This window comes from Solanum tuberosum, unplaced genomic scaffold (assembly GCF_000226075.1).
Source record: "Solanum tuberosum cultivar DM 1-3 516 R44 unplaced genomic scaffold, SolTub_3.0 scf00695, whole genome shotgun sequence".
NCBI lineage: Eukaryota > Viridiplantae > Streptophyta > Magnoliopsida > Solanales > Solanaceae > Solanum > Solanum tuberosum.
In genome coordinates this window covers 9,748-22,327 of record NW_006239634.1, presented here as the reverse complement: position 1 = coordinate 22,327, position 12,580 = coordinate 9,748, and the positions used below count along the sequence as shown (strand labels likewise).

The 12,580-nt window shown below is 35.4% G+C and overlaps 3 protein-coding genes across 3 annotated transcripts; all 3 read right to left on the bottom strand.

Moving 5' to 3' along the window:
- Nucleotides 1-952: 952 nt before the first annotated feature.
- Nucleotides 953-2,164, bottom strand: LOC107058942 ((-)-isopiperitenol/(-)-carveol dehydrogenase, mitochondrial-like). The gene is made up of 2 exons (XM_015305212.1): nucleotides 2,086-2,164; nucleotides 953-1,347 (listed from the first exon to the last, which is right to left on the bottom strand). Exons 1-2 carry the CDS (start codon nucleotides 2,162-2,164, stop codon nucleotides 953-955), a joined length of 474 nt encoding a protein of 157 aa, XP_015160698.1.
- On the bottom strand, nucleotides 1,901-5,702 carry LOC102578528 (protein NUCLEAR FUSION DEFECTIVE 4-like). The gene is made up of 2 exons (XM_006366998.2): nucleotides 5,016-5,702; nucleotides 1,901-3,547 (listed from the first exon to the last, which is right to left on the bottom strand). Exons 1-2 carry the CDS (start codon nucleotides 5,499-5,501, stop codon nucleotides 2,354-2,356), a joined length of 1,680 nt encoding a protein of 559 aa, XP_006367060.1. The 5' UTR covers nucleotides 5,502-5,702; the 3' UTR covers nucleotides 1,901-2,353.
- A 374-nt stretch (nucleotides 5,703-6,076) lies between these two features.
- LOC102578204 (protein NUCLEAR FUSION DEFECTIVE 4-like) lies at nucleotides 6,077-10,072 on the bottom strand. The gene is made up of 2 exons (XM_006366997.2): nucleotides 9,511-10,072; nucleotides 6,077-7,526 (listed from the first exon to the last, which is right to left on the bottom strand). The coding sequence occupies exons 1-2, from the start codon at nucleotides 9,979-9,981 to the stop codon at nucleotides 6,363-6,365; spliced, it is 1,635 nt and encodes a 544-aa protein (XP_006367059.1). The 5' UTR covers nucleotides 9,982-10,072; the 3' UTR covers nucleotides 6,077-6,362.
- Between the last annotated feature and the right edge of the window lie 2,508 nt (nucleotides 10,073-12,580).

The window sequence follows — 12,580 nt, the reverse complement described above, 5'->3', positions numbered from 1 at the left end:
GAGTATGGCAAGTGCAATAGCTGAAGTGGTCTGGATAGTGAAGTTGTTCAAGGAATTAGGAGCTGAAGTTCAAACTCCAGTTACTATCTATAGTGACAGCAAGTCTGCAATTCAAATTGCTGTCAATCCAGTTCTACATGAAAGAACTAAACATATAGAACTGGATTGTCATTTCATAAGAGAGAAAATCCAAAATGGTCTAGTTCGAACTGAGTATTTGCACACCAAGGAACAGGAGGCTGACATTCTCACAAAGGGACTGGGCAAGAGTCAACATGATTATTTGATGTCCAAGTTTGGTGTACTGAATTTGTTTATACCTACAAACTTGAGGGGGAGTATTGAAGAAGGCATTACATAGTTAGTTACAATATAGTTAGTTAGGATCAGTTTGTAAATAACAGAAGTTAGAGGACCAGCTAGTAAGGAGTGAGTTAGATTAGTTACAATAGTATTGTTCTCATTGTATAAATATACAGAGCTTCCAAGTTTATGTTAATTAATTCAATTCATGAAAAGTAGATACATCTGGGTTCTTTCTCTCTACATCTGAGAACATTCTAGAGCAACATGAAGTGTTCTTCAAGCTATCTTCATCAAGATAGCTAACAACTTGTCACCTCTCATTAGCAACAAACATGCCCAGTACTACTTCTCGAATTGTAACTTTGCAATCTGCCAAATTATAATGTGATCAAAACATTGAAATTTGGATAATTTTACACAGCCAGCACCCAGCAGTCAGCACACTGTATCTTAATTACAGAGTCAAAACACATTCAATCTTAAAATAGAGAGTACACATTATGAAGATTCGAAATCCATCTAAGAGAAGAGCTACACTACTACAAGGGTCTAACCATATGTTTCGAGTTTGAGTTCCCCGATAAAAAGTCTCCCTTGTTAGAGAGCGTTTGACCTCAGAGACTTTTAAATACGAATTCAGATTTAGTCAGGCTCTAAAATTGTCCAATTGGATACCGAACACGGTGAGAAACCTTGTTTGTTCCCTCTGTTTCATAATGAACTCATTGGATCCTGAGTTACTGAACATGATGTCCAGCTGACCGAATTGCTGGACCGTCCAATCCACCATGGCTTTCACTTGATTTTCATCACTCACCTCGCATTGCACGTAGCTCCAAATCTGTGAAGGGATGGATGCAGCCACAGGCTCTGTTTTTTCATCTTGGATGTCGGCTATGACAACGGACTGTGCGCTGTGTATGGCAAAAAGGCGTGCTGTTGCTTCCTCAATTCCACTGGCACCACCAGTCACTATCGCCACTTTGCCTTTCAGCTTCCGCGATTTTTGTTTCGATTTGTGCTGTTCCTTGTATCTTGTTACTTGAGAATGGAAATATCTTCCTAAACACTTGGATCAAATATTTGGAGTTGGAGTAGGTGGCCTAATTAAGCAGCGCCATAAGTTTGATACCTCAGCGAAATATCTTCCTAAACACTTGGATCAAATATTTGGAGTTGGAGTAGGTGGCCTAATTAAGCAGCGCCATAAGTTTGATACCTCAGCGAAATATCTTCCTAAACACTTGGATCAAATATTTGGAGTTGGAGTAGGTGGCCTAATTAAGCAGCGCCATAAGTTTGATACCTCAGCGAAATATCTTCCTAAACACTTGGATCAAATATTTGGAGTTGGAGTAGGTGGCCTAATTAAGCAGCGCCATAAGTTTGATACCTCAGCTCCAAGCTAGCCAATAATTGCAGGTAAGATAAGGAGGCTGCAGTCACAATCATAGTACAATTTTTTTTGATAATTTAATGGCATACAAAAATGCTTTGCGGATATGTCATCCACATGTAGTTCTGTTGAGTGACCTCATTTATTTCATCAAGTTTAATTAAAGAACTTTCTTCGGAGAGACAAGGAATTCAGTAGTGATACAAATTTCTCCAAATATTCTAGAGAAGGTACAGAGTAATTGCATGCAATTTCAAACTCTTAATATCAGGTCTTACAACTTATAAGAGTAGCATCCAGTTCAGTATACAACATATAGTTCAAAATTGTCAACTGAATTCCAACTACTATCTATCTGATCTCAAGTGCTCTAGGACTCATACCTGCATATCTCCTAAATGTGTACCTTAACAAGAGCAACGTCATGGAGTATACTTGAGATAAATGTTCCTCCTTCCGCATCTGATTCTCAGACTTATAGTGTCCTTGGTGGTGCAAACTTCAAATTCATACTAATACAGATTCATAAATATATCATCGGTTACAAAGTCAGGTAAACTTACCAACTAAACTGTGTACACTATGTTACAAGGAGCTGTTGCTAAGGGAGTTCAACTGCTATCCTCCTCAATTATTTTTATCAAATGAGAACTAACCAGTAATGGTATTTGCACCTCTTCTGTGAACAAAATTATTGTAGAAGTTTCTTGTCCGAAAGAACAAAGCCAAGGCCACAAGAGCCCCAAAGAAAGTGGAAGCTGCCATGATAAAGAAGGATAACGTGAAGCAGTGAGTTCCAGTACACATGTTCCCTTCATCTGATGCTTCCTTATCGTAGAAGTATCCGACAACCCAAACAGACAGTATATAAGATCCTACAGGGCCTGCTACGGTTATGGTGTTAAATATTGTTCCCAGATGCCCTGCACCAAATATCTCAGAAGCAATTGTGGGCATTAGTGACCACTGTGATCCATAACAAATGCCAACTATAACAGAGCCTGCATACAAAGCACCAGGCAGACCAGATGCTATCACAGCATGGCCAACAGTCATACTAGCCAGAGTAACAACAATAAATAATGGCCTTGACCAACCTAGCGACCGCAAGAAATAATCTGAAATATAACCTGCTCCAAAGCGACCAAGAAAATTCCAGATACTCCATAGAGAAACTAAAGTATTCGTCTCTAAGATAGTGTACCCAAGTGACCCTCCTATCTGGCTAATGTTATTAACTGTGGCCAGCCCTGTGCCCATTCCACATGCAGTGGTGACAAACAAAAACCAAAAACCAGTGGTGCACATTGCCTGAAAAAGATTCATGTTTTCCCCCCATTCTGGAGTCCTCCTCTCATTCATATCTCTCCCTTGATCAGCACCAGCAGGCAACTCCTCATAGTTTCCATGACTTTGCCCCATGTCCACAAAATATGCCTGAGATCTATGCTGCTCATCCTCCGGTGAGTTTTGCTCGAGTAAGTATTTAATTATTCTATAAGACTTTTCCTTGTGGGCACTGATCGCAACAGAAATCGGGGAAAGCAGCAAGAAAATGAGTATAGTAAAAGTAATGATGCGAACGGACAGTTGTAAAGAGAAGATGTTTCCCACAATGATTTCAGCCATGAGATAAGAAGCCAGTACCAGAGCAATCAATGATAAACCATTAAGATGCTTCTTCTCATCATCTTCATTTGCTTGCGAGATTGTTACGAATGACATAAGTAACAGAGTAGTAATAGGAGGCAACAACGCCAACAACAGAAGATATGCAGTGGGCCTGTTTCTAAAGATTGTCTGATATACTTGAATTAATATTGCTCCACTCAACCCGAGAAAACCCTGCATAGAATTATGGAAATTAAATCAAATGTCCAAATAGGGGACAAGGGAAGGTAGCTAAATTGAAATCAATATACCACAAAAAAGATTAGCATCACAAGCCTTCTGAGATTCCAACTCTACTCCCTGATCTCTATGATCTTTCAATTTTACTTTGAGACTTGGTGCTGAAATCAAAGGAATGCCAATTCCTTCTATATTATGAAGAGGAGAAGATACAATTAACTTTGTGAACGACTTAGTCAGTCGCCTTCTTTAGTTAATATTTTGGAGGTCAAAGAGATGACCATCCACAGTATCATTTGATTGACTATGCATCAATCTATACCTATCCCTACATAGACAGAAAGTTTCTAACCTTATGTAAGCGTAATAGCACTTATCGCTACATAGATATAAAGTCTCTAACCAGAACAAAAATGAATTAAGAGAATCTTAACAAACAGAGAGCCTTATGTAAGCATAATAGCACCAACAAAAACAACAAAACCAAGTTTCAGTTGATATCACCTCAATAAATCATTTGATTCCTTTTGTTCTGTGATTAGTTAAATTTACATTGATTTATAAAGATTATAGGTCTTTTGAGACAGCTACTTCCATACAATTTCAGATCTAGCTCATTGATTTCACCAATCTCACTACCACATCTAGTCATCATAGCATCTATAAACAATACATATGAAGGTCCACTTAAGAAATGACCAAATAATCCCAGGCCACCTTCTCACTTTATCATCTACATGTCTGCACTCTTGTAGCATGTTATCATTTCTAGTTCTATCCGATGTATGTGTGCTACTTGCAATCTTCATCAAGTGTGATCATTTCTATTTTTATCAAATTTATTATGCCCGAAATCTATCTTCACACCCGCATTTCTACGATTTTCATCTTGAGAATATGTTTACATTTATAGTCTTGCAAACATTCTATAAGACAAACCTTTCATTTCGTTTGCTTCTTCCCAATGTGTGACAATCATATTGCACTCCTCAATTTAAGTCGGTTTATTTCAACTTTATGTGTTACATCTTCATCTATCAAACCATTCTATTGGAAGATTGAATGTCCATATCAAAATAATCTGCATTGAGGCACCACAATCCATCTAATCTCATTTCATCCCAATTTCAATCGGGGCCTAAATTCTTATTGCACATATCCTATCTCACTCACATTTTTTTTATTTTTTTATTTTTTGAAGTTTTTTGGGGTAATACTTCAATTTATCATCCCACTCACATTGGGTTATTAATCTACCACTTTATATTAGTTGTTCTAATTGATTGATAAGAATACATGAAAATGAAGTCCATTACAAAGCTTACAACTTGTATAAGCATAAAATTGAAGTTGACAATAAAGCTTGCAACTTAAATAAAAAGTTTGATTTTAAAACTTGTCAATAATTTCTTAAAAGTAACGCAATTAGACTTGCTCAAATTAGAGGGATTGAGAAACGAACCTTCATGATGCCAACAATGGTGCCTCTATAATTAGGGAAATTGTGCACAGCAGTAACAACGTTTGCCGTATTGAAGAAAGTCATAGCATGAGCAGCTAAAAGCATATAGAGGCACATAACCCATAAAGGGGGTTTAGGTAGAAGCCCCATAACGGTCAACCACATAAGATAATACCCAGCAAAGCACTGAATAGCTCCGGCAAGTAGCACCACCCATGGCCCACCACAACGGCGGCGGCGACCGGTGACTGATGAATAAAGTAAGCCGGAAAGTATGCCGACATTAGCGCCGACATCTTTGAATACGGAGACGACATTGAGGGATGATTGATCGTATCCTTGGGTAGATTTGAGAATGGAAGAATAAATGGCGAATGTGTAGAGTGAACCGCTGGTACATTGGATCCATATACTAGCGACTGTAGCTACCCATTTGGTGTTGATCTTGGCCTTAAAACTGGGATTGTAATCTGGGTCTAAATCCATTTTTACTGATTTTTTCTTCTTCTTTCTTTTGGTTGATGAGTGATCTTCCAGGAATTATTCGACGTGTTCTTCACCACTACTTTCACATTTTCTGATTTCGTCTTATATTTTGAGTTGTTTTCATTTTTGGGATTTCGTCTTCGTGTTCAGTGTTTACGGTTTGGGAATTTCGTCTCTTAACTCTCTATGTTGAGTGTTTACTCTGGCTGCCACGTGTACATAAATAAATACACTAATTTATGTATGCCAGGTTAGGAATACTAACCTGTTCAGGTTGTGATTTGACACACTCCCTAACTATTATATTAACGCTAAACATTATAAGTCATTTCACTTATAAAAAACGATTTGAAAATAATTACCTTTTCCTTTAGTGTCAATTTGTTTGTCTTAATTTAGTGCTTTTTTTTTAATAAAAAGAATTTATTAATTCATTAATTTTTAACTTTTCATCTACATTAAGATCATAAAATTAAAAAATATTTAGTACATTCTTTTCATATGCAGGTGATTCTTTTTTCAATGGATCATACACAAAATAATACTGATTAAATAACAAATGACAGTGAGATCAGTTGGCTTTCTGAAAAATTCCCGAAGTAAATGCATAATCTTCGTTTTTGTTTTTTCAATTCCTGTAAGGGAGCACTATAAGGCAACAAACCAAAACACGAACCACAAGAAGTCACAATTATGCACAATATCTACAGTTTGCTGCATCCCAAATTCCTAGTTTCCCAAAAAAAATTAAGAAACAGATACAGAATAGCAACTGTACTCTGCAAGGATTTGATACAAATACAGAAACCTTGGCCAAAATTTATGCCAGACCTTTCAGTGCCTTGCAACCTTGTGATCAGATCAGCACAACATGAGCACACGAGAATAGAACCTTCTTGTCCTATAAAACAATGCCAAGGCAACTACAACTCCAAAAAGACTTACTGATGCTAATATGAAATAAGATAACATGAAGCAGTGAGTACCAAAGCATGAATTTCCTTCTCCTGATGCCTCTTTGTCATATATATAGCCGATTACTCTGACAGAAAGAACATAAGAGCCCACTGGACTAGCTATGGCGATTGTGTTGAAAATTGTACCCATATGGACCACACCAAATATCTCTTTACTTATGGTAGGCATCAATGACCACTGCGACCCATAGCAAATACCTACTAGCAGTGAACCCACGTATAAATTTCCGCGAAAACCTGAAGCGATAATCACATGGCCACCAGTCATTACTGCTAGAGTATAGACCATGAATAATGGCCTTGGCCACCCTCTCCTGAGCAGAAATATATCTGATACATATCCAGCTCCAAGACGGCCAAGGAAATTCCATATACTCCAAAGTGAAACTAATGTACTTCTTGCCAATGTTGTGTAACCAAGTGATTCCCCAATCTGGCTGATGTTATTTATCGTGGCCAGTCCTGATCCCATCCCACATATCATCGCGACAAATAGAAGCCAAAAGTCTATGGTGCACATGGCTTGCCACAAATTTTTTTGTTCATCAGGCTGCAAGATAGAGCTAGCCTTTCGCTGGACTGTATCTGTTGGCACTTCATCATAATCCATAATATTCTCAACAGCCAATTTATCAGAACTCTCCCATTCAGGTTCATCTATCAATAGAGAGGTAGAAGATGTGACTGATGGCGGCAGTCTCTCTAGATCAACGCTTTGGGCCTTGACTACAACACTAATAGGAGAACAGAGAAGAGCAAAGAGAACCAATAATGTAATGATCTTTGCCCATTCTGGGAAGACAAAGACGTTCTCCAAAATCCGTAAGAACAGAAGATATGCAGCAATAACTAAAGAAACCAATAAGAAGCCCTGTAAATATTTCTCCTCATTTCTTGAAGGTGTCTCATGGACTGTCACCAAAAACATGAGCATCAGAGTGACTATAGTAGGAAGTAATGCAAGCATCAATATCAGCGAGCTTGGGTTGTTATTGAATATGGTCTGATACACTTGTATTAGAATTGCTCCACTCAAACCAAGAAAACCCTGGCCAGGAGAGAATGCATCAAGAAATTGCTTAATTGAACAGACAATGCATCAGTTACTCAACAGGAGAAAATACTCATAATGGTACTAGACCATCAGAGAAAAATTGGGACCAGCATTGATAAGAGTAGATTGGGAAAAAAGAATCTGTTAACTGGGGAATGAGGAAAAACTGAAACGCATTATAAGATAAAGATATTAAGCATATCCTAATGCTCATTGCTAAAGTATTTAACTCTTTAAGAGATCCAATTTTTATAATTCTACAGCTAACATAATTTCAAAAGCCAAGCCACAAAATCTTTCTAGTCTTCCAATTCACAATGAGTACTTCCAAGATAAGTTTCACCAAAGAAGGATTGAAGGAAGCGCTTAGCAGACAAGCAGATGCATGAGCAGTCATAACATGAGAGTTGTTTTTAATTTGTGAAAAAACAGATTAACAAAAACAAAAAAGAAAATATGATGCTGCTCTTCAGATTCCAATAAATATAATAGATTAATCACAATGACAACATAGTGTACAACTTCACAGACATAACAGATTGCACTTTGCTCATAATTGAAAACAGTAGGTTCTCTTTTCAGGTCTTACCGGTAATCAACAAGTAATAGGATAAATGCAAATGCAGAATGTAAATCAATAATAATGAGTCGAAAAACTGATATTGCAGAAAGGCAAAGACCCGTTAATCTTTATCCATTATTTTTCTGTAGTTTGCAAAAGTATGCATCTCCTAGTTCATTTTCTGGAGGCATATAATGTTCCTTCAAACTCAGAAGGGGGCTTTTGTTAAGCTCAGAAAAACTAGTGGGAAAAGCTATTGAACTTACATCAAAAGTAGAATATTTTAATGCCCGGTTATTCTGAAGAAGAATATTATTATTGGCAAATAATAAACATATTATTCTTACTTAGCCTACTAGACCTTTAAGGCCAACTGCTAGCAAGCCCCTTTAAAGGATTGTTATATGTAAAGACATATTTTGCAGTGCTGCAACTGCTGTGGCAGGCACATACCTAATATCTTAATCAAATCAATAAGATACTTCCCACTAGATTTTCCTTAATAGCATTAATAAATATAAAATGTCCCACTGCCACCTCCACAATTATTGAAGCTTTAACAGGCTAAAGAAAGAAGCATGAAGAGCTTATTTGGATTGGTTTTTATAGCTTTTGGCTCATTTTTATCATTTAAGCTTAAAATAACATGTGTATACCGAAAGGTGCTTAAAAATTATTTTGACTTCAAATCCCTTAAAATAAATCAATCCAAAGCTCTATGACTTCGTTTGATTATCAGGAGAAACAAAGAAAGATAAGAGTTACGTATACAACCTTTATATATATATCAGTTATCATCGCATCATATGCCGCCAAGAATGAAAAACTTTATTATAATCAATCCCTAAACGTCAAGCAACAGAATGCTTCACCCACTTATCAATCCTATAAAACGTCACAATGGATAAAACTCCAAAGAGTGACAAGTACGCTGGCAATAATCATTATCCCAATAGCCTAATTATTAAAAATAGTAGAAGAAAATAGTTTAACAATTTAACAATAGGAACAAAATTTTATAAGAAAATCCGCCACCAAATGCAAAATAGTACCCCTCCCTCCTTTTTAATCCATCCCAAAAATAATATTTTCTCTTTTTTCATTTTACATGAGATTGTTTGGTTTGGTATTAAAAAACCACTTTCAAAATTTATATTTATAATCTAAAATATTTTTTAATATTTATGTGGCTATAAATATTCTATTAAGAATAAAAGAATTTTTTTTAATTAAATTAGTTTTAATTACAATAAAGGAAAAAGAAAAATAGGGTGTAACAAATGCAGCCCTTACTTCTACTTTGTACTCGGATCAAATAGAGCCACAAAAATTGGGAGTGAGGGAGCAAAAAAAATTACTACAGAAATAGAAAATCACTCATCTGAGAGTTGATTTTGCTCGTAATTCGCAACATACCTTCATGATACCCACAATAGTGCCACTATGGTCCGGGAAATTTTGAACGGCCGCAACAACATTAGCCGTATTAAGGAAAGTCTGAGCATGAGCAGCGATGAACATGAACAGGGACATAACAGTCACAGGCGGCCTGTTTATGGTTCCGGTGACGGCAAGCCACATGAAGAAATATCCGGCGAAGCACTGGATAGCCCCAGCCAGATGTACGATCCATGGCCCGCCGTGGAGAAATGAGAATCGTCCTCGGCCGGAGCTAGGCTTGGCGGCGACAGCGGTATAAAGGAGGCCGGAGAGAATTCCGGCGTTGGCGCCGATATCTTTGAAAACAGAGACGGTGTCGAGAGTTGATTGATCGTAAAATTGGGTGGACTTGAGCACAGGGGAGTAGATGCCGAAAGCGTATGACGCGCCGCTGCTGCACTGGATCCATATGCTAGCCACCGCTGCTAGCCATTTGCTGCTCTCCATACCAAATGTTCTGTACCTGCTATTGTATGTCTAAGCTGTCATGATAATAAATAGAAATTAATTGCGCATCCTTTTGTTTTTCAAATTTATTTTTGTATTCTACCCCTCGTTTGGATGGTTGTTACTTAAACTATGGTATTTTATTAACAATTTAAATACAATATTTATTTTAATTGCTAATTAAAAATTTATGTATTATTTAAATCATTAGATAATAACGAAAAGCTTCATTTTATATAGTGATCATCTTAATATTTATTTTCTTATTTTATCTTTATTTTATGTTTGTTCTATCTTTTCATAATAACTCTATCATGTATTCTATTTTTCTTTTAGGTCTATCATTTAAATTCCTAACGTGTGATATTATGCAACAATGAAGGATGATATAATCTGTCCAAATATTCATTAAAATATTATAAATCAATTCAGTACAATACAATAATATTATGCCCAAACAAAGTGTTATAGGTTTTCTTGTTTTTGGGGGTCTTTTCTCGAGGACAACCAATTGGTTGTATTTGGGTCCCTATCGTGTTTTTTGGGTCTCTGTCGTGTTACTTCTTCTTTCTTTTTTCAATTTCAGCATGATAAATTTAAGGTTATAAAATTTTTAAAATAATTATATATATCTTTATTTTAAATTTACAATATTCAAAATTCTCTCTTTAAGGAAGTTGGAGCAATTTGCAAGTGGATTAGGGAATTGTGAAATTTATATTGCCAGGAGAATTTGGTGTTTTTGAAATAGAAAGTACAGACAGACTTTTCAATAGGACCTTCACATAATTGAAGTACTGTTTAGTGTACTTTTTGATAGGACCTTCACTTTTTTGAGAAAAGGATTTGATATATTCCTCAATTTTGTCATTTAGAGCTGATATACCTTTCATTATGAAATAAGCACATATATACCCCTACTTATATACAAATGACTCATATATGCCCTTTTCTTCTAACGGAAATGAAAAAAATTAATTTTAGTTTAATTTTTTATTATTTTTAAAAATATATATAATCCCATATGAGTATATTTAATCCGCCTCAAACATTTTTTTTTTGACTTTTTTTTTGTTTCAATGACAATTTAGATTAATTATTTTGATGGTCAAATTTATTTATGTTTCACTAATATTCTTGTAAAACTTATTATAGATGACCAAATTTTTTTCTTCAAATACAAAAATTAAATTACAATATAGACAAAAAAAAATAGTTTTAGATTATAATATAGCCACAAAAAAATAGTTTTAAATTTTTTTCTTTTACACTAAAGAATGAAATAAAAAAATAAAATAAGAATAAGAAACTCAAATAATTATAATAAAAAGAAGTCAAAAAATAATTTATGTATGAAAAAGATTAAAATATACCTTGAACTTTGCTAGAAGAATCATATATACCCCTAAATAATTTTTAAGAAAATTAAAAGTAAAATAATATAAATTTAAAACTAATTTTTTCACTTCCGTTAAATGAAGGGTATATGTGAGCTCATTTTGTAACGGTAGGGGTATATGTGAGCCGTTTGTATAACGGTAAGAGTATATATGAGCCACTTTGATAACGAGGGGCATATCAGCTCCAAATGATAAAATTGAGGGGTTATATGAAATCCTTTTCCATTCTTTTTTTAATGTCTACATGTATAACTTAGTAATTACTACTATTATTTTGTCATATATATATTTAAAAATAATAATTTCTTAATATAATACATAACTTAAAAGTATTTAAATTTAACTTGAAATAAAAATAAAACTTACAAAAATTGCAAGTTCAAGTGGGAAAAAAAGCTCCAACTTATTTTTAGTTTTGTAGGTATATATCAATATCTATCTATCTATATTACCTTAAAAGGATGAACTCCTAACTTGAATGTTAAATTACTATAATATTCCTAACTTAGGTTGTGACTTTTTCAATAAGTTGTGAATTTTTACGAAGGGTTGTAATTTTTCGATGAGTTGTGACTGTTCCAAAAACTTGTGACTTTTTCAATAAGTTGTGACTTTTCCAAAAGATTGTGGCATCTCGAAAAAGTCATGACTTTTCAGATAAGACACAAAAAATATTTGTTCATACTACCTTTGTGTCACGCCCCGAAATAAGGGCATAACTGGCACTCGAAACCCTAAAACATCGAGTTACCCATTGAAACATACTAACTAAACCAAACTTGTGAGACAAAAATATTGGGAAGCACAACCTCTAAAAAGTGAAGCCTGGACCCAGAGGTCATGACCTCAAAGAGAATAACCATACAAACAATGGTAGACAAACCATAAAAATAGATAAAGATGTACTATCTAGCCTATGAGGCCACAACCGAAAACATACCTACTTACACACACACCTATATATGCATGCCAAGACTATTGGCTGGAGGTTGAAACATACAAAAAAGAAAACCCAGAATATTATGCCCACAATAGCCTCTATGAGTGACAAAAGCACTGTCGAGATAAGTCCCCGACTATACCCAAACTGTACAACAAAAGTAAACATCCTCTGATAGCCCCAGGATAAGATGGAGCTTACCAACTCACAGCTGAACCTGAATCCAGCGGGTGGGTCGATTAGAGTCCTTGCCTGTACC

Bases quoted from the DNA above. Each gene is read 5' to 3' on its own strand.
- LOC107058942 (XM_015305212.1), bottom strand. From the start codon at position 2,164: ATGCGGAAGGAGGAACATTTATCTCAAGTATACTCCATGACGTTGCTC. The intron at 1,348-2,085 runs GTATGAGTCCTA...TCCATTCTCAAG, and splicing joins CACATTTAGGAGATATGCAG to TAACAAGATACAAGGAACAG.
- LOC102578528 (XM_006366998.2), bottom strand. From the start codon at position 5,501: ATGGATTTAGACCCAGATTACAATCCCAGTTTTAAGGCCAAGATCAAC. The intron at 3,548-5,015 runs GTTCGTTTCTCA...AATTCTATGCAG, and splicing joins CCATTGTTGGCATCATGAAG to GGTTTTCTCGGGTTGAGTGG.
- LOC102578204 (XM_006366997.2), bottom strand. From the start codon at position 9,981: ATGGAGAGCAGCAAATGGCTAGCAGCGGTGGCTAGCATATGGATCCAG. The intron at 7,527-9,510 runs GTATGTTGCGAA...TCTCCTGGCCAG, and splicing joins CTATTGTGGGTATCATGAAG to GGTTTTCTTGGTTTGAGTGG.